General features: G+C 43.7%; 2 protein-coding genes across 4 annotated transcripts in view; one reads left to right on the forward strand and one right to left on the reverse strand.

Annotated features, from left to right (window-relative positions):
• mor (SWI/SNF- related protein mor) overlaps positions 1-1,938 on the forward strand; it is a 114,026-nt gene extending 112,088 nt beyond the window's left edge. For both annotated transcript variants that reach the window (XM_084607502.1, XM_084607503.1), the window contains one exon: positions 1,421-1,938. In XM_084607502.1, coding sequence (XP_084463628.1) covers positions 1,421-1,500 — 80 coding nt within the window. In that variant the 3' untranslated portion in view covers positions 1,501-1,938. The remainder of the gene's footprint in view (positions 1-1,420) is intronic.
• Positions 1,939-2,737: 799 nt separating this feature from the next.
• Positions 2,738-21,064, reverse strand: Ostgamma (oligosaccharide transferase gamma subunit). Of its 2 annotated transcripts, none has more exons than XM_084607515.1 (11): positions 20,850-21,064; positions 20,042-20,214; positions 19,858-19,975; positions 19,448-19,530; positions 19,277-19,334; positions 18,378-18,518; positions 16,210-16,293; positions 15,997-16,060; positions 13,272-13,346; positions 11,359-11,449; positions 2,738-2,889 (listed from the first exon to the last, which is right to left on the reverse strand). In XM_084607515.1, the coding sequence occupies exons 1-11, from the start codon at positions 20,937-20,939 to the stop codon at positions 2,877-2,879; spliced, it is 990 nt and encodes a 329-aa protein (XP_084463641.1). In that variant the 5' UTR covers positions 20,940-21,064; the 3' UTR covers positions 2,738-2,876. The 2 variants fall into 2 exon arrangements, with proteins under 2 accessions (XP_084463641.1, XP_084463640.1); XM_084607514.1 differs by lacking the exon at positions 2,738-2,889 and adding an exon at positions 8,832-9,071 and having other exon boundaries at positions 20,850-21,063.
• Between the last annotated feature and the right edge of the window lie 409 nt (positions 21,065-21,473).

Genomic DNA, 21,473 nt, shown 5'->3' on the forward strand with positions numbered 1-21,473 from the left:
CTGTTATTTTAAGATTAAAACGTTAATATAACTGTGCATCAGTTCAGAATTTATGATTATGCAGAAGGGTAATGGTGCGTTGCAAAGCATTTTGATCAGTCTACTACAAGTAACTATACACTTATAGTTTGTAGTCAGGGACAAAAGTTTGCGGGACTTGAGTTCATGGAAAAAATATATTTGTGCAGTCGGGCGAATATGGAAAATGATGTGCTGAATCATGAGGGGACATGCATGCCCCATTCAGAGGAAAAGTATTACAGGAAAGACTAGTGAGGCAACGAAGAAAGAAATGTTTTTCCACAAATCCACATCCCCCAAACTTTTGTCCCTGACTGTACAGTTTGACTGCTCCAACAGTGCACATAAGAATCTGCACTCATTTGGGTCATAATGCAGCTCTTGCAATTCCAAGATTTAGCCATTGATAAAAGCTTGCTGATACTATTAGCATTACACTGATTATATGACTTAGGCCTTCATGTAAATAACCTAACCTGATGTGACAGTGCCTTAAGCAGTGTAAAACTGCCTCTCCAAGAGAGGAGCATGATACTAGTGCAAACATGAAGCCTTTGAACTTGTCATATATTCCACGATGTCCATTAGAAGCAACTTTGCCCTTGCTTGTGAAATATGGCAACGTGCTGCCACTTTTACGCAGTACAGAATGGTTGCATGCAAAACTCGATTAAAGGGAAGCTGCACCTGATTTAGGTTTCAATGAGTTTGAAGTGTCAAATGATTATAGCTTGCAGTTTAAGCGTGTGAAATATCTTGGCGCAAACATTAGAAACAGTGGCGCAATTAGCGATTGAAACCGTCACGGCTATCGGGCTCTGTACTGCGATGGGTGGGGTGCGCGAGTGAGCGTCATTGACCATACCTTTCCCGCATAGAAACTCTCGCTTTGAGGAAAGAACAATGCTACCGAAAGCATCATCAGAAAAGGAACCGCAGGATGTGGGGAAGGCAACAAAAATAAGAAATGTTACCATCCCTGACATCACTGAGCTTCTTTGCAGTACTGCAGTGCTGTAAGTAGCTTGAGTTTTAATTGTTGATTACGTCATCAGTTTGAATCCTAGTGCAGAAATACTTTGCAGGCATTAACTACAGCCTATACAAATCTGAGTTCTTGAATATCTCGGAATTCTCGAAAAGTGATGTAGCTGCCCTTTAAGGTAGCTATCTACATTCGGCTTTGTCCTTCTGGGTGTCGAAACTAGTTGTTCGTTACAATTTACAGCAGGATTACTTGGTATGCTTTTTCAGTGGTAAGTTCTGTAACAGTATCTACTGGGTTAAGGTTGATAACCAGGATTTCTTTGCAATGGCTGCCTAATTCCTATGTAAAAGTTGCCGTCACCGCTTATTTGCTCAACCTGGGTTGCGGATGCATCTGTCCTCCTCCCCTCAGCCGAATGCGAGGCCCCAGCCGGGAGCGGAGATCCATCAACTGGCGGCAGTACTCCGGCACCCACTCCCCCTGGCCTGTGAATTTCTCAACGCGACGAGAAGCCACAGCAGGAGCAGGACTACCCCCTTCTCGTCACCCAACAGCCATTCATTCAGAATCGTGCCACCCCTCATTGCTTGTACATTACTCGGACATCTCGTGCCCCCCGCTCATGATTGGCGTACCCCACATCTGTGTCAGCGTACGACTCTCTTGTGTCCTTTCCACCTTTCTTTGATGGTGCATCAGATCGTGTGCTCACTTTCGAGAGCGTTTTTTTTTTTTTTTTAATCGCTCTTGGTGTGAGGCTGTTGGGAGCGTATGGTCTCCATTTCTTTTCACTTGAATCGCTGAAGGCATGCGTAGCTCAAAGTTACATCGAGAACAATGTTATTTTTCTTTCGTTCTATTGGAGGGAGAAATGTTCAGCCTTAGCACACTCATACGCCATCCCATTCAATAAAGAATTTGTCCCAATGTCCTTGATGCAGTGACTTCATATCTGGGCAAGCCAATCGTGATCACATTGATAAAAAATTTGAGATTGCTTGGCACCATTACATGTATATCAAATTAGAGTCGCAACTGTTCAAAAACTCCTGCTGCAGCCTGTATTGAAGGATGACGTTTTTCCGCAAACCACTGCACTGCACAAGTCTTACAGTCAGTTTGGTGTTTCGTTTTGGTGTTAAAAGTAAATGTGTTTACAAACTTGATCCATCCATGTTTCTCTCATGCTGGCATCTAATAAAATGCAGAGAAAGTTGCTGAAGAAATAACCCATGTGACTGAGCAAACCGTGGGCAGTATCCATCCATGATAAACGCGTGGCTTAAAAGGAGCTCAAACATTGCTTTACATTCCCCAATCTTCTACTGCCCATTGTTCAGTACAGCTTTCCGCAACTGATAACATACCACTACCAGTTCTTGTTTGTAAAAGGCTGCACGAACTGAACACCGGCAGGCGTAAACTGCACTGACCACCACTCATAACTATGCTCGGGAAGAACATGGTTGTTGGCCTGTTTTGAGTTGCATGTGCAAATGTTGAGAGGCTTATGGTTCTCGTTTCACTAACTAAAGTGGGCTCTCGTTGATTTGAACTCATGCTTTGGTTTCATATACAAACGTCAAATACGGCCCCACATAACTTCAAGTGCATATTTGTTTTTCTAAAATTTTTATTCTCAGTTGAAATGTATACAGTTGACTAAAGCTGATGGTAAGTATGTATGGGAACATGTTGTGTATCGTGCCTGTCATCAGGATATACAAATTCCTGAAAAACCAATACATGGCACTCATTTATTCTTCGGAGGGGAGCGAAAAACTGAGTGGCAAGGTTGGCAGAATGGCTTGTAAACCCGGTTACATCTTTCCAACAGTCTTCCTCGGGACAGGAATTTCTTGCTCTTCTAGTCCTCATCGCTGAAATGCAAGAATTTTAATTCTAGGAGATGGTCAAAGCTGGTGGTCATCACTAAGCAGGTTGTACTACTGGTTCTGTACAAACGACCAGAGCTGCTGTAGAGCCCCAAACAATTTGACATTCAACATATAATAAAGGATGAGCACTCTAGACACACAACAAAGACCTTGAACATGCAGTCCTCAACAGATCACTTGATACGAGAAAACAATTCTCAAAAGGAAAGAGTTTCAGTACCCTATAACACGTCACTGAAAATCATGTTCACAATTTGTCACACCAAATGTGTTGTGCATCCTTAAATGTATGGGCTGTTTCGTTGTAGTTTGTGTATAGGTATGCAGTCAGGATTACCTCAACGTTGCCAAGATGCGTTCTATCAGCCTTAAAATGAACTGAAATGTACACTTGAAACCTGCCCCAATTCAATGTGCTTATTTGAAACACTTTGTGATAGCTGTGGGGAAAAACAAAACAAACTTGGGAGCCTGCGTCAGGTGGTAACTTTGAAGCCCAGCCATAAAAATGTAAAAAGTAGTGGGTTGGTTCCCGAGACTGGCACAATAAAAGGAAGGCTTTGCTCACCACTGCAGACACCTGCGCCGTGGGCTAAGTAAGAAATGGAATTGGAGAGCGCAAAATGGGGTAGGGAACGACAGCATAAGCACTTGGAATGGTGGCTGCGTTTTAGTGCTCACCGTTCACTGAAAATCCATTGGTGTTATGAGCAAGAAATCACGAGCATGGTGCTGGTAAGCGGCAGCTAGCTGCTGACATGGTTGGTCACTGACTAGAGGTAAGATTGCCTGACTTTACTTCTGGCAAGAGCTGTCAACTGGTTTAGCAGTTGACAAATGAGGTTTTTTTTTTTTCATGCCTTTGAGGTACTCTGGCACTGCTGGTTTAAAGGAAAACATAAATGAACTTAAGTTGACCGAGCTCTGCAAAGTATGTGCGCAGTGTGAATACCACTGCTGAATTTTCATAGTGCCTTGAAACTATCACACAGGTCAACCATGTATCCAGAGTCTCATATTAGTGGCCTCTGCTACAGACGATTGCATCTGTTGCGGATAGAATTCGGATGCTAAGCTGCATGTGGAGGGTGCTTTGTCTTTATGCAAGCCACATAACGACAAAGATCAGGTAGAATAAAACCTCAATGGCATGCTTTGTAATTAAGAGGAAAAACTTTTTTGGGGAAACATATAATTTGAACCATAAAGACATTGGAAAAAAATGTGAATAAAATTGTTATAAATGGGCATTAATTCATTCTCTTACTTCCTATAACAGTGTGTTACCAGCAATTGGCACATTTTCTGAACTATTACAGTAAAAACCCTTTATAGTAAAGTCTTTTGGACCGGCAGAAATCTTAGGCTATTCACTATGTTAGTTGTTGGTGATGACATGGTCCTCAGGATGCTGCCTAATTAAATGGCTACTTGCTAAATGTGTCTTGTTGGCTTATGAAAGAAACACTAAAATCCATATCTCTCATCGGTTCTTAGTGCAAGTTCTCATTTTTTAGATTTTCTGTTTACATGTCGTGGAGGTACCTCTTTACTTGAATGCAACATGGCTACAAATACAACTGAGTGTAATGTCATGTGAAAACTAAAGCCTTGCAAGTGCACGGCACTGTCTTCCACTGCTGTCATTTAAGAGGCAACAGGTGAGAAATGCGCGCGACACTTATGTGCAGCAAAACCACACATGCCGTGCCTCATGCTGCACAATGCTGCGAATCCTAAGCCTTTTCTTTGTTGATTTGATTTAACATTCGATTATGGGGCGTAGCGGCAACTAGAAAGCTACCCTACCGCGGCACCATTTCGGCAAAGTGTAACTGCTCCGAAAATGAAACTGCAGCCCACGGAAGCAGCCCACACTGCTAGTGCGTATGAAGAACAACAAAAATTGTTACCTCTACAAGAAGAGCCCCAGGGGAATACAATTTATCTCCCAGCAAAGATGTCTGTGATCTTTGCTTGCGTGCGCTTTGTAAGCAACGACCGCACCTATTTTTCTCAAGTTTGAAGTGTGTCCAGGACTTATTTTGTCTCCTCGTGTATTCTAGCACGCTGCCGCAGAAGATGATGGGCGCCTACTACATTGCCCACCATTATTGTGTTCAATTTAACATGGCGCAGTTTTGGTAAAACCGTGATGAAGGTGCTCCGCTATGTTACATTAGCTCGCAATCAATGAACTTTTGGGCTTTTGGGACAGATCGTGAAATTGGTTTCGTTATTTCGAGTTAGCCACAGCATTGGACCCTATGGGCGCCTGAAGAGGAATTGCAGTATCTTTGTCAAATTGGGTTTCATTAGTAGAGTTTTAACTGTAATAAGCTTACCTAATAGTAATGCTTGGGAGAGCTGTTGCACACGAAGGCCTAAAGCCTCAGCATTTCTTTAATGCAGGAGTTAGCAGTACCCAAGATAGTATTTTGAGGCTGGAAAGGCAGTTTTGTCAAGCCAAATTATCATGCAACAAATTGGTAAATTCAAGTAGAGTATAACATAGGTGCTTGAAAAAACCTTGCTAAGCAAATGAGGTGTATGCAGGGGTGGAAGTGCTGCTCCAATTGCTCCATTCTGCTCCAAACTGCTTTCCCTGCTCCAAAATGCAATATTGCTCCAATACTGCTCCAAACTGGCTGTTTTGATGTTTGGCCATCAAATTTAGCACAGCACGGGAACAATGTCATTGCATCAGTGGCAAAGATAGAACGCATCTTGCAGTGGGCTTAATACAAATGAGTTTTTTGTAAGGGAAGGAAGCATGGAGTATAATAAATATGTTCGCAATTAAATTTAGTATGAGCCACTGGCGGTCGAAGGTAATGCGAAAAAACAGATGCACTGCATGTGACCTAGCACCTCCTCTCAGCATTTTGAATTGCCGGTGGAGAGAAGAGAGATCAACAAGCGAAGCAGGTAACGCAAACTATTGTGAACTGTTAGGAAGAAAACTTGAAGACTGCAAAAACTGCATGTGTTATTCTAATGGTTCTGCAGTGAAAACAAGCAGGTACTTCACCATCGAGCCCCTTTGTCAGTGGCAAGCTTGCCAGGCCTACGGCAGACAAAACCATACTTGAAGCGTTATGGGTTGGTACGCCAAAGCTGTTGCTCACTAGGAAGGTTCTCAAGAGTGTTGGGAAAGGCATATGGGGTCTATCGACAAAATATTAAAAAGAAGCCCAAGCATTGCTCAAGAAAAGAATGATAACCTATTGACAGGAGGCAGGGAAGTAAAAAAGCTGTAGAATGAAAAGGCTACCCTTCAATGCCATCTATCTGTAGCCCAAAGCTGCTCCAAAATGCCCGAGCCTGCTTCCACTCCTGTAGACCTCCACCATATTTACAAACGTACAAGACGATCAAGGTTGTGCTGCAGTTGTCTGCGATCCCACGGTAGGCAAAAAGCACTGAAGCGGCACTGGCTTCAAGCTTGTCAATGCGCATTATTGTGGTCTGAAGGTGCCCTTTTGGCAGATGAAATATCCATGTGCTCAGAAATTTATCAACCCAGGCATAGAATCAAAAGGGATCATGTAATACCCCATGTCTGGGGGCTTTGAGGTGTATTCCGAATAAATAAAATAGATATGCACAAGATAGGAAGCAGAAATGTCATGCTCATTAATCTGAATTCAAAGTTTATATCGCTGCTAGAGCGCATCGAAGTGGTAGACTTGACTATTGAATCTATCAAGTCAAAATAGGTAAACACATTAGGTTAGACTAGATGTTCAGTTATGAAGTGCACCAGCAAGCGTTACGTTTGCTGCTAGTCTGTTCCAAGTTTTTGCTAAGGTCGGCCTGTGTTATATTATACATCTTTACATGCTATGGCTGTTTGTCATGTCAGAGGTGAGTGCGAAATTGGAAAGGCATTAAACTTGCATAAAAAAGAATAGATTGGAGATTTTGTATTTCAGGAAAAGAAAACTGCAATTATCAAAGGTGTTTGACCTTGGAAATGTGCTCCAAAACACAATTCAAATGCTCCATTGTTTCGTTGCTCCAAAGCTGCTCCAAAATGCTCGAGCCTGCTTCCACTCCTGTGTATGGCACACTTTAAACATATCTGGAAAACTTTTGAAATTACTTGCTTTCATTAGCAACAGAGACTGTCAAAAAAAAAAAAGCTTTATGGTTGATGAAAGTGAAGTCAACACACTGCCCAAGCTCATTGATACTGAAGATGGTTTTAGATGTAGAGTAATATTTTAAGAGTGATAATCTATATTGTATGAGATTTGGATCTGTCTTGTAGGCATGATGCATGCGTCATTAAAGGCCACTTGCATTTACATTTTTTGTTCTGTAAGAAAACTTTCTTTTTGTAGTATGTCAAGAGTGTGTTAGGAACAAATGATGGCATTCATAATAGAAGCAAATGTGTCTGCGATTATTCGTAAAAACTGTTCCTTTCCAGACAAAAACTGAATGACGCTCATTACCAAGAGCCAGAATGACGCAGAAATGGGCGTGCATGGAACAACTTGAGTGTGGCACTTTGGCAGCTTGCTGTAGCTCTTAGAAACTGCAGTGAGTGACCACGTCATAATAATGCAACATGAACAAACAATTTATAGCAGTGCTAATGAATGGCCGCGAACCAAAACTGCCTTTTGTGATCCTGCTTCTGTCTTTCCGTCACTGAGGAGATCTGGCGTTGCCACGTGCTTTTGCAAAAATTCATTTTTCGTTGAGACCAGCCTGAGCCGATGCAATGTTTCGATTCATTCTGACAAAACCGGGAGGACTCCTCAACACCACAAGAATACAAAGTGAAAGAAAAGACGTAGAATTCTATATTTTTGCACTACTGCAAAAAATTCTTGCATTTGTGCATGTTCATGCCCCCAATAGCTACTCACTGCGGCATGGCGATCGTGCTTAAAATCAGAAAAACTTTACTATACCAGACATAGGATTGCCAAGCCTTATTTTAGCCTCTGCAATCTAATCTGCAATCTGTTCATTCCCAATATGAGCAGGCTCAAGGCGGCTCTTGGGTACCAGGTTGTATCCGGCAAAGATCGCAACTATGACGCATGCTGTCGTCTGCTACACAACTTTTTAAAGGCTTGTAACAACATTTCCCAAGAAGTGTGAAACATTTTTACAATTAGTTTTAAGACTCATCAAGGATATTAAGAAACACTCTAGCAAAGAAAAATTTTGTTACCCATAATACTAGCAACTGGCAAATCTGAACTGTGTTCAGCAAAGTAGCCTTTTTTTTTTTTTAATGTTAATATGCTCAACTTCAAGATTTATTAAGCAACCATCAAGGGACTATATAGATGGTCCTGAATAAGCTCGTAGACATTTTTAATGCATGGGTTTCAAGTGGCACTGTAGTGACTACTTTCATGTGACGTAAGCAGCAGTTCTGTTATGGCAACATGCATTGCCTGGTATGGTGGTTTCCAAAACATCCATACTAGCAGTTTTCCCTGGGGTGCAGCTGTTGTACGTAGTGTATGAATTTCTCGCTTGGAAGGCAGAAGTGCTTTGACAAATAATAATAATCGGTTCACAGGAAGGGAAAGGCGCAGTATCTGTCACACTTGCTCTGTGGACACCTGAACCACACTGTAAGGGAAGGGAGGAAGGTGGGAGTGAAAGTGGAAAGAGAGAAAAAGGAGCCGTAGTGGAGGGCTACGGAGTATTTTCGACCACCTGGGGATCTTTAACGTGCGCTGACATCGCACAGCACACGGATGCCACTTCGTTTCGCCTCCATCGAAACGCACGTTTCGCCTCCATCGAAACGCACGTTTCGCCTCCATCGAAACGCAGCCGCCGTGGGTGGGTTCGAACCCGGGAATTCCGGCACAGTAGTCGGGCGTCTTACCACTGCACCACCACGGCGGGAGTGCCATATTCCAGTGGAAAGCATCACTTGCCAGCACAGCATCAAATTTGTACCAATTTATTAGAAAAAAAAACCTAAAAACACCAACCAATAAAGAGATATATATCAGAGTTGAAACAAAATGGAAGCAACTTGAGGTATGTATGTACAACACAGCTCGAAGAAGGAGAGCCGAAGCGTGGAGTGAATGCAATCCACCAGGCGCAGGCCAAAAGCTTGAGGTGGCGTGGAGGTGACTTAACCACACTGCCTTTGGGACGGAGCTCACTTGAAGAGAAAGCTGGAACGAAGAGGAGCAAAATGGGGCATGGTGGTAACAAGAAATGGCAGAACCAAGTCCTAAATTTCAATTAGCAAAGGCAAAGGGGAGGAACAGCACTAAGGGTTACCGAGCACCACCCAAACGAAAATATGACAAAAAGAGGGCAGCAGCAGGGTGGAAGCAAAGGAACCGCCACATAAGAGCGAAAGCAGTGGGGAAGAGTGGATGATGACAACAGATTCGAAGCAAAAAACAGGCATGCAGAAGTGGGCTGGAGACGATGGGAGGAAAGTGTTGGAGCTAGTTTGGACGAATAGAGGGGAGGCACTTTGGATGAGCAAGCATTGCCATGGTGAAGAAGAGTGAGAGGAAATTGCACCACAACTTTGGGGTCCCAGCAAATAACCGCAGGCTTCACATAGGGACTTGCACAATAAACACAGCCATGCAAAACAAGGAAGCATTAGAAAGTCAAATTTAAGGAAGCACTAGAAAGGCAGCACTCTGGTATGAGGTAATCAAAAGTGTTGCCTAGCGAAGCGCAACAAATAAACTCAGTCAAATTTAAGCACTGCATTTTGTCTGCGGCCAAGCCACACTGAAACATTATGTGAAACTCCAACCATTTAAATATTACAGTCGAACCTCGATATATCGAACACGAATATATCGAATTATTGATTATATCGAACACTTTCTATATCACGCGGAAAATCGCATGCATTTTAATTTTTTTATTTCGAACGGCGTCGGTTGCCAAATGGATAAATCGAACTCCGCCACCCCAAACCATGTGCACTCTGTTGACAGGAGACGAGCTTTCCCTCAACGCCCTCGAAGATAGCGGCGGCGCGATGGGCGTTCCCGACTGCTGCGCACGATCGCCGCATACATCGGTCGCGCTGAGGGCGCCATTTGAACGTAGCGGCGTATGCACGCGGCGGCTTGGCCGGGCTAGGGTGGCTAGCCTGATTTAGTTTGTCAACGAATAACCGCGTCTCGGCGCCGCCACTTGTGCTGCGCCAGTCGTTACCGTGTGTGGCCTAGGTGGCCTAGGCCTGTCACGGCGTGGTCGGTGTTGTGATGGCTGCAAACGCGAAGAAGCGGACGACCCTGACATTTGCTGCGAAATTGGAAGTGATCCGCCGCCTTGAAAATGGTGAAAAAAAGTCAAGCGTCGCCAAAGCTTTCAGCATGTGCATTGATGACTTCGTTGGCGGTGATGACAGCACCGGAACAGTGGCGGAGTTGACAGATGTAGAGATTGCGGCGGAAGTTACTGCTGAGCGGCCAAACGAAGACGCTGCCGAGGTTGATCCGACTGCAACTGAGGCTGTAGCTGCTTTGGACCTTGTACGCCGCTACTGCGGCGCAATAGAAGGCGCTGGACTATCGCTTGTGGACCGTTTAGACTACGTTGAGGACGCCGTGGTTAAGCACGCGGTTGCCAATTTGAAGCAAGCTACGCTGCTACAGTACTTTAAGCCAAAGGAATAAATACTTTGTTTGAAACTTCAAGTGAGTATTTATTGCGCCACTGTGCCACGATTGGTTCATTGATTGATTTGTACTAGTTTTTGACGCGTTTTCTACGTGATTTTGTATATCGAATTCCGGCTATATCGAACTATTTTGCAATCACCGCGCTGTTCGATATATCGAGGTTCGACTGTACCTGTGTGTTGTGCACATGGCACTTTCAGCTATAGTGACCAGGGTTCCCTTTTGAAGTCTCCGTCAGAAACTTGCGATGGGCACCATTCATCCTAACAGCCAGATTCATGTTGGGTCTGGAGCCACAAGGTTCCGGAAGTTTGGCACTGTGTGCTTGTGAGTTGCAGCAGCTACTTAGTCTCTCTGCCAAGCTTAGTTTTTTCAGAAGTGCCTGTTATGTGATCTAACACACTGCTTAACATAAGTGTCCCATCCACAGAATTATCTAGAAGTACATACGTCTTGGATGTGCTGCTTCCCGTAATGTGGCCATTCAGATTGCAGCAGGTAATTACGCAGCAGCATTGTGTGAAAGGCCAGCCACAGGTTTGGCTGTGGAGATGGACGTGCCACAAAGAGAACGCACTCCACATTCCTATCCTGCCCTGCCTCATTGTGTGCAGCACAGCAGATCAAGACAAGCAACCACAACAAACTTTTCAGTGCGGCTCCATATTGCTGCGTGTGCACGTCTCTGCCTGCCCGGCATTTCTGTGGTGCTTTTTAGTACTTTGGTGGAAGGAAGGTACCAAAAAGCCTCATGTACCCTGCTCTTCAAAATCAATCGCTCCAAAGCTGGACGAAGTCTCACCTGTATGGGTATCCATGAGCTTTAGACCGGAAGATGGAAAGGAGGAAGCTGAAGAACACTGCCACCAGTAGCAGACCCACAATGGCCATGACTGGAAAAGCCAAACAGGGTCCAAGGCTGAGGGGAAGCACTCGCCACATGTGAAGACCATATGCGTCACGGCACACGGCAGAGATCATGGGTGTAATAATATAACGATTCTATTCCACCAGAAAACGAGTTCATGCTATCACCCTCCCTGCGGGTGGTCGACCAATTTTGAATGTGTGCGTAATGAGGTTAAGTTACACGACATCACAAGAAAGTAAAAAAGCAATGACGTCAAATTGATGTTTACGCACTAATTATGATTATGAGATGCCCTTTTTCGTTGGAATCGTTTTGAGTAGCCCTGTCTGCGTGGAATAAAAAATGGCAGCGTTGTTCTTTGCGGTAGCTCTTTCGAGAGACGGCAACACCTACCGAGACGCGATTGACGTGCAGATGAGTTAAGTGCCGCTTTTGACTGAGGAAAGAAACCGCAATGACTGTGCGGCGAACCAGCTAAAAAACTCGGTGGTGTTTGCGAAACCGCTCTTCTGTGAAGGTAGGTGTGCTTGCTGCATTTTTTTGCGTGAAAGCTTATTGCTTTGCAGCGGGAGTAAGAGGACAGATGCAACTGTGAGTGCCTGCGTTCGGTACACAGTGCAAGCATTCGTCTGTGCTGATGCGCAGAAGTACATCCACTTACCAAGGGCGCCGAAAGATCTTTGAAGGAAGATTATCTCTGGCATGGCAGAATTCTTAGCATCATGGGCCTCAAAAAAGGCAGAAGTCTTGTGTCGCAAAGGCTACAATATCACGACGCATGCACGACTTTGATTAATGGTTGGTGCTTCTCGGCAGTGTCTAACCGTGCAGGTATGAGATGTTCACATGCTAATTTTTACCATCGATACTCGACGGCCACGCTTCGTAGAAAACACTTTCGTCTGCCGATGTTGAACTCGCAGACCAATCGCAGTTTGCAAAGTTATTCGCAGAAAAGGGACCCTAAAACAAGATCGATAGCAACTGATAAGAAGAGCGAAAATATTAAAAGCCTTGAAGCCATCAGCTGATCTCACACCGGCATGATTGTTTTGCCTAGAAGAACAGATTGGATACGGAACGCGCTGTTGACGGTTGTAAACGAAGCTATGACTGTTCAAAAGCGATAATTTTGCGTATATTGTCAGGTTTTTACACTTTTCTGCAATAATATAACATTCAACATCTATTATCAATCTCACTGCTACTAACTTCTCAGAAAATGAATTTTCTTCAAGAATGAACTTGTTTTATGAGCCTTTGTTAAGGCAAAACAACTCAAAGCATTTGGGTTTGCCTTTTACTATCTCATTGGTTCTTTCTGTAAAACACCAAGTCACGCCTCAGAATCATGGTGACGTTCACGTTGTCGTTACCTCGCACGCAATTTTGATGTCATTGCTGGTGGGATAGAATCAATATTGTTATATTATTCCAGCCCAGGTCATTGCTAACACTCAACAGACTAGTAGGAAGCCAAAGAAAGTACATGCAACATCTAACATTGAAAAAATAAAAGGAAATGCAGTGCAGAACAAATTTACAGCACATCAATTAGAGACTGGAACTCTCCAGCGTCCATCATGTCTTCATAATGGCTTCAAACAACTGGCTCTTACTGCACTCTGCCTTTTCTTCAAAACTATGAAATACTTCCTACATTATCACATGTACTGCAAATAAAATCTTGGCAGAAATTAGCTGGGTAAGCCAGACATGGCCTATCCTAACCACATGCTCAAGAATGCAAACAGTGTGACAAAATAATTGAGCAGTGCGCCTCCACTCTGATATTGTTAACGATGCTCAGTGCCTACAAGGGAGACGCGTCTTTTGGAACTCACTTTTGCGCTTCTTGGGATCCCCCTTCGACTCGGCAGCATCATTCATGAGAATCATGCCAAAGACAATGGCGGCATCTGGTGCGATTCGCTGTTAAGGACAGTTCCTTCAGCCTGGCCCAAGTTGGGAGACAGTTGGACTTGTTGCAGTCAACTAGTCATTGAACGGTTTTAAACTGAGGTGGACATGCTTATACTCACAACACCATTCACCGCCCTTTACCAAGTAAACTCCACTATGACAACAGTGGATTTGACTTGCCCCAAAGGACAGTAATCCCTCAACTCTAATTTGTGTAATCTATCAATACGAGTAATGCTGCACGTTTTGCAGCACCATAATACACTTCAGTATGTGTTTCTGCTTGCTATGAAAGGTTTTTTCTGAAAAAACAAAAACAACCTTGAAATCTGGTCTCTAAATATAAAAACATTTGAGATCACTGCGGCACCTACATTGGGGAAATGCGTAAGCATTCTTTGTGGAAGAAAGAAGAGTACCCCATCGAAGTTGGGTACCATGTGACTGCACTTGAACGTTGACATTACCCCCTTGGCTATTTCGATGTCTGATTGACTTAAATGGGTCTAATTAACTAATATTCCTCATGCACCAAATTTTTTCCCCAGCGAGGTTTTTCTCATTACTTATCTACAAAACCATTCGCTTTCTTATACTAACTCGTTTCGTTCCAACGTAATCCTGCCAGAAAACTTCTGGTGATACGACCATGAAAACATACCCGACATCTGATTGGTTTAACTGGCAGTAATTAACTAATTATTCTGCATGCACCAAATTTTTCTCCCAGTGATATTTTTCATTCTCTATTTAGTGCAACCATTCGTTTTCTTATTGTTTGTTTCGTTCTAACGTAATCCTGCCTACAATCTCCTGGTGACATGACCTTGAAAACATACCCAATATCTGATTGACTTAACTGGCTCTAATTAATTAGTTAATTATTCTGCATGCACCAAATTTTTTCCCCAGCAAGATTTTTTAATCCTCCATCTAGTGCAACCATTCTTTTCTTACTGCTTGTTTCGTTCGAATGTAATCCTGTCGACAAACTTCTGGTGAAACGACCTTAAAAACATACCCATTTAATGCTTGTGCATAAAAAAAAAAGAGGTCTGTACATTTTACAAGTTATGCCTCAAAGCAAAGAAGCAAGTCTGCACTAGTGTGCAGTAGTGCATTCCCAATTTCAAAGCCTAGAGCTTCCTTTAATTGTTGTTAAGTGCTCAGTTTGCATAGCAGGATTCTCAATGAGAATAAACCTAGATAAACCTAGAAAGGAAACAGATCACTTCCAGAGTTTAAGGTGTTTTAGAATGAGGGCAAAACTGTGCGAGCTAAGGCTGTCTCAAAGAACACTCGTTACCTGAGGGTGCAATCGAAGGACAGGGGCGAGATGAATACAAAAAAGCACAAAAAAATGTTAAGTACAAATCCTATCTAAATAAAAAATTAGCTGGGGGTTTAACTTTGGTTAACCCTGGAAGGAAGCAAAAGCTTCATGTACAGTACTCACGGATTGAAATAGGACACTCGGAGCGCGTGGCCGTCGCTGCATGCAAGGCAGTGTGGTAACAACAGGCCGGCTTATTGGCGACCGGAAGGAGCAGTTCTGCTTTTTAGATGTTGCCCCCTCGCGCTATACCACAATGCAGCACCTTGGTTCCATGAGCATCCACGGGCGGCGCTGCATGCAGCGACGGCCACGCGCTCCGAGTGTCCTATTTCAACGTCGCTGCATGCAAGGCAGTGTGGTAACAACAGGCCGGCTTATTGGCGACCGGAAGGAGCAGTTCTGCTTTTTAGATGTTGCCCCCTCGCGCTATACCACAATGCAGCACCTTGGTTCCATGAGCATCCACGGGCGGCGCTGCATGCAGCGACGGCCACGCGCTCCGAGTGTCCTATTTCAATCCGTGAGTACTGTACATGGCTACGCTCATTGCCAAGCTTGGATTAAACACATTGTGCATTTCTCCACATGTAAAGCCCTTCTTCATCGGTCTCTTTGACATGGTGCCTTTTGAGGGCCTCATTTCGACGTGCCTTCTTCGCGTTCCAACGCGCTACTGTAGCAGGGTGTTCGTCCTCCATTTCGCGCAGTGTTGTAACCTAGACAGGAGCCCAGGGGCTCCTATTTATACACCTATCGCCCTCTAACGTGACCTTGACAGTGGTCACGGACCACTTGGCGGCCTAAGTGACTATGCCACAAAATCACATGGCGACCACCAGGCTTAACACAGCAGTTTGACCTCTAAATCTCTCTCAATGTGAAAACTGTGCATACCCGTCGGCACCTCAGGTGACCATGACAGTGGTCATCGGCCACTTGGTAGCCTACGTGACTACGCCACAGTCACATGGCGAACATAAGGCTTAACACAAAAGTTAGACCTCTAAATCTCCCTCAAGGTGAAAACCATGCACATCCGATGGCACCTCACGTGACCTTGACAGTGGTCACGTGGCCTGCGCGACTATGCCACAAAGTCACATGGCGACCACCAGGCTTAACACAAGTTTAACCTCTAAATCTCCTTCAAGGTGAAAACCATGTATACCCGATGACTTGAACTATCTGGTGTAGTGAAGCTTTCGATTCAAAACTTGCAATGCAACGATTGGCTTCAACATAGTACCCAGCAATGAGCTTCCAGCTGATGAAGGCCAGGATTTGCACAAAATTGCTCAACAAAAGGATACTCAGGAAGATGACAATGTAGGTCTCCACAATGAGCTGGCCACCACTGCTGCTGTGAATGTAAGCCTGCAGGTAAGGAAAAAAAAATAAAAGGATTCATGATCTCCTGATGCTTGGTAGCAACAGAACTAAACCAAGGCACTGCGGTTCAGTGGTTTCATGCAGGCTTGCACGATGAGCAATAAAAAGCCGAGAGTCAAAGGTAAGCGACTCACCACACCACGCTGTGTTTTGTGCATGAAGGGAGGTCCACGAATATGGTTCCACATCTGGCCAGACGTCATGGCAAACACAATGCACTATGGGAAGAACGCAAAGACATTGGTGATGTTCAGAGCTTCCACATTTGGGACAGTTTGGTATCTATGCAAGCTCTATCCAATGATATGAAGAATGCGGCAGCAGCCTCCAGATCTTGTCACTGCTTTGTAAATGAATTGGAAAATGATTTTTAAGAACACTTTTTTTTTGGTGTAACAAAAAAACTCGGTTTCTAAAATGTGCAGCCCAGCAAAGTTGCGAAAAAACAGTGAAGCACCCTTGAAAATAATTTTTACACAATGATAAGTAAAGAATAATAAAGAAAGGAAACAATGATAACTAAATGCATTGCAAGCAAATTGATTGCAACAGGATCGAGGCACCAGGAACGGATGCAGTGCCTGCAGCAAGGAAGTGACCATGCACTGAACAATGTGACTTATCTTGGCGCATGCCTTCATTACTGATGCATTACTCTTTACGCTAGCGCTCATATTTATGAGCTCTTACACATAAGAACAGTACTGTTATACATACGGTATGCTATTGTGCACACTTATGGAAAAAAGAAAAATACTCATGTTCACTGTCAATCTAAAGGTTGCTGCTGAAGGTTTCCGCTCGTCAATTTGAAGAATGCAGGCGGCACTGCTTTTAGGCACACATCTTGGCTAGAAGTTCTCAAGAAAGTGTGACCACTTATAGAACATACATGTATAACAGTTAAGAAAATGCACTTAGCAACAGTTATGCATACTGGTACATGGTCACAAGATATAATACATCCATTACCAAACTTTAATAGTAAAATTTGCGTGCTTTTGCAAAATTAAAATTTTAATTTTTAAACGATGTAACTCCCGATTCCCTCAGTATTAGGCAAGGCATTTTTGCCTTTGCCAGTTGCCGCAATGTCACAGGACATTTTCACTAGCTTTTGGCGGTTTAACACGAGTTCGGATCTGCTGGATCACATGGCTTCGATCTGCAGTCACTACTTGCACTAGACAGATGAATTCCCAATCCACTTCCAATCCTTCATTGCCTATTGTTCCCTTCTTAGCCTGTTGAACATCATTCTGGTTCTCTTCACATTATTTTCAGTCCCACTATTCTTCTCTAATTGTTCAGATGCTCAATCATGCACTGCAATTCCTGCCCGACTTACAAAGCAGGGTAATAGGCTCGTAAGTACAAATAAATATTCATCAAATTTCTGCCTGATAGCATATTTTGTGAAGTTTCATCATCTCCTTTTTCTTATTCAGTACTCTTTCATAGGAACAGTTATACACTGCGTACAAAACACCCCAGTCATCCAATCTAACAGCCTCTACAACCACTGCTACTTTTTTATGCACTAGCATTAAGGGGGGCCAGAAAATGTGGCATCAGCATTGTGAGCGAAAAATCATGGGCGTGCCAGCGGCAGGTGGTAGTTGATAGGTAATAAATACAACTATGAACTGACTGGTCACCAGGTTGTGTGATGCCAAGAGACCACGTGAGATGGCTGAAGGTCAGGCACTACCAACTTGGGCTTCCCTCCTTCCATTTTTCGGGCTTCCATTCTTTAAGAATGGAGGGTGAGATCAGAATCCTGTTGTTCAGGACCCTTAGATCCAGAGTTGGCACACTGTCCCCATGCCACCGCAAGCACGTTAGTATGGCTTCTTTATATCCGATGATAATAGATGATAGTAGATGCGCAGTAATAAGGGAGTAATTATTCGTTATAAAGTATAAAGATTAGTGATTAAGCGAGTAGGCAAATGCATATGCACGAACAAGGATCTGCTAGGGGAGCCCACAAATGAGAATCACTAATGCTGTCCCTGATACCTTTAAACGCAAACCTTAAGTGCGCCCCAAATTTTAAAGCTGCCATCTTGAAACATGAAAAACCTAGTTCAGTAGCCTCGCTGTCACTTGTGAACTATTATCAGGTAAGTTTATTTAAGACTAATTTAGATGACACCTGGCTTCTAAAACGTCACCATTGACATAAAATGCTTGATACTCAAAAGCTTAAAAAATGAAACACCTGTAATATTCTGACTAGCACAATCAACCTATTTCTTGAACTACACCATTGACTGTGCCAGCAGATGTCGCCACATACCAGAGCTGCAATCCCCCAGGAAGTCTTGTTGTAGAGGAAGTCGAGATTGTTTCGCCGCATGTAGAGGAGGGCTCCGATGAGCGCCACCAGGATGACCAGGGCAATGGTGCCAGAGTAGTTTGGTGGCCGGAACACACGGATCTGGAAATGGCACACATACTACTTGCTTATGGGGAAAAGGCACTGCAACTTTGGCCCTTCGAATAAATGGATGCGACCAAGAGCTGGTGACAAACATCTCGGTGTACCATTGCACAGACGGTTTTTATTGGTAGTCGACTAAGAAGGCGGAGCTTTCCTGCAGCGCTTGTATGGGACCTTACATGAAACGAAATTGCACCTTTCAATCAAGTTTTCAGGCCATGTGCCACCTATCGACTGAATATCACTACTTTCATTTTAAAATGCTGGTGTTACTCTATGCATTACTGGAAGCTTGGCATGTGATAAAGATACTAACTGGCTTACAATAGCTGTAACAGTTTTGCTCTTCAATCTCTCCAATTAAGAATATATATATGCGTGCTTCTGTTTAGTGAACGCAGCAGACTTTCATCTATACTAGCCAGGAGGGCAAACTTTCATGCCTGCAGGGAATGTAGCAGAGTTAACTGACACAGCAAACCACTGACTTCGATTCATAAACCTCCAAGTCTTCGTTGCAGTTGCCGACAGTTGATGCTAAAGTGCCTCACTGTGATCTGCAATCAGCTGCCATTGGTTCTATTAATGGCGGAAGCTACCGTGTAATAACGAAAGTTATTAAGTTGAAGTACAATGCATCAAAAGCTGGAGCCTAGTGCTAAAGCTATGTGGCTTCACATCAAAGGTAGCTAAATGTGTGAACACAGAGTTGGTTTTGTTGACAGCTACCTGAAAACTAGGCAGAGACCACTTACATGAACATCCGTGCGCTCAGCAATCCACCTAGCAAGTCCCTCAGCTCCAAACCCAAGCCTGAGGGAAAAGAAAAACGTTTTGTCAAAAACCACATGCTGTTTCGTTTTTCATTAAAATCGAATACCTGTATTGAAGTGAGTTCATATAGAGAGCTGACAGGATGAACGCACCTTTGAATGTCATGGTGGTCAGCTCTCTTCATTTTGCCCTTCTCAGGAAAATGTAAGAAGACTGGTGCAGAGTTTTGCTGAAGCTGCAAAAGGAAGATGGCAGCAATTGATGACAAAAACTGGAAATAGGCATTCAGTGACATGCGCCCACTACCTCTGCTTCACAGTCTGGCAGCAAAATGATGGAATTCATGAACCAGACAGACAAAAAAATGGTTTTCAGAATCTGTCCAGTTATGGAAGAAACAAAGTCAGAGGAATCCTGTGACCCAATATGAGCCCGATCAATGCATTACAGTTTCCGAGATAGGTATGCAAAGTGACAGTTTTCAGCTCAAATTACGTGCTTGAAGAAGCCTTTTATGAGACACTCACAGTCATGGTTGCAAACACAATGAAATGAAGCTTACCATGTTAAACACATCTGACCCTTCGTCGAAGTCAACAAGGCCAAAGAAAATGCGATTGCTGTAGGCTGAAGAGTAGCGCCAAGAGTTCGCCAAAATCTGGAACTCTTCATTTGCTTGTCTGCAATCAAATGCCCATTACACGCTCGAAATTTTTCGCGCGGCTATATGGGAAAGCAAGACCCACCTGCAGATGGAGCACTGCCTCTGCGGTGATAATGCAGTCAGCATCACAATAAACGAGTAGTTACGCGGAGACGCCTTGATGAAGTGCCGGAACTTCTCCCCATTCAGGCGGATCACTGGGCGCTTTAAGCTGAGTTCTGTCAGCTGCTGAACTCGTTCACCAAGTGTTTGTGCCTGAAAAAGCAAAGTTTCGTTAATATTTATTTTGCTTCACTTACGTTTGCTTTCTTTTACGTATGTGAAACTCTGGTTCCAAACATACAATGCCGAGTAGAGGTATGGCATTTTTTTTTTTTTCGCTGCTAGGCCCCTCTCGTCCTTTTTCTTGCTTACAGCCATTTCAAAAGATTCTCTCGCAGTCACAAAATGCTAACATTTCCCTGGACGCCTTTGCTGAGAGCACTTTCAACTTTCAAATGTGCTGCCCTTATCACTTGATTGGATCAAGTGAACACACAGCTTAGTCCTCGAACAGCACTGGCTCATCGAACTGGCGCATCATTGCCAAAGTTGCTTTTGCAGCATAAAACCCCATATAACGAATAAGAAACGGCAGTCACGAGTAGGCACAGTGTCGAATAGCGAGCTGCGCTTGTAAAGAATCGATTACTTCAGTGAAGTAAGCTGCACTTGTTAATAACCGACTATTTCCGCAAAGTCCAGGTAAAGAGGAACCAGTGCTATGTAAATTCTGTTGCTAATGCGGCGCTTTAGCGGAAGCTTTAAATAAGATCTATTCTGTCTAGGTAAAGTGTTGTAGTGCGATACGTGGCAACCGGCATTCGAGTGGATGAACGTGAACAACTCACATCTTTTCTCCGGTAGTTCCCAGAAGTGGATTCGATGTTAAGTAGTGCGAATAACACAACTAAAACAAAGCTAACATAGGACTTCAACATTCTGCTGCAAGAAACGCGGACACTTGGAAAAGAAAAGGATACTTCGTCTTAAACACTACACCTGCACCACCTCCGCGCGAAAGCGAAAGGATGCGTGCGTTTACATGTGGCTGGCTTCGCGAACGACGTTGGATCATCGGTAGCCACATCACGTCCTGGCGCTTCATTGCGAATTAAATACTTATTTTAAATATTTTTAATTTATTAGTCAGTGAAATTGCTTTGCTATGGTTGTATTAGGCATGAAAATATTCATTTGTTGATGTATTTTTCTAAGTTTTCTTTTTTATGGTTCAAATTACAGCCGTGAGGGAGCGCAGCATGCACAAAGAATATCTCGCTTTCGCTTTTGCTGGTTAGTGGCGCCAGATTTGAGATTAAAATAATGCTCTATGTTAGGGGATTCGTAGGAAAAAGGGGGGTCCTTCAGCAGATAATACAGTCGAACGAAGAACCACCCTTGGTAATTGCATTACAAGAGACCAACGCCAGGCATGTTGGCCTCAAGGGATACAAGTGTTTCCGCAGCTCGCT

This window comes from Amblyomma maculatum, chromosome 6, assembly GCF_055883805.1.
Source record: "Amblyomma maculatum isolate TAMU_Amacu chromosome 6, ASM5588380v1, whole genome shotgun sequence".
In the NCBI taxonomy this organism is placed as follows: Eukaryota; Metazoa; Arthropoda; class Arachnida; order Ixodida; family Ixodidae; genus Amblyomma; species Amblyomma maculatum.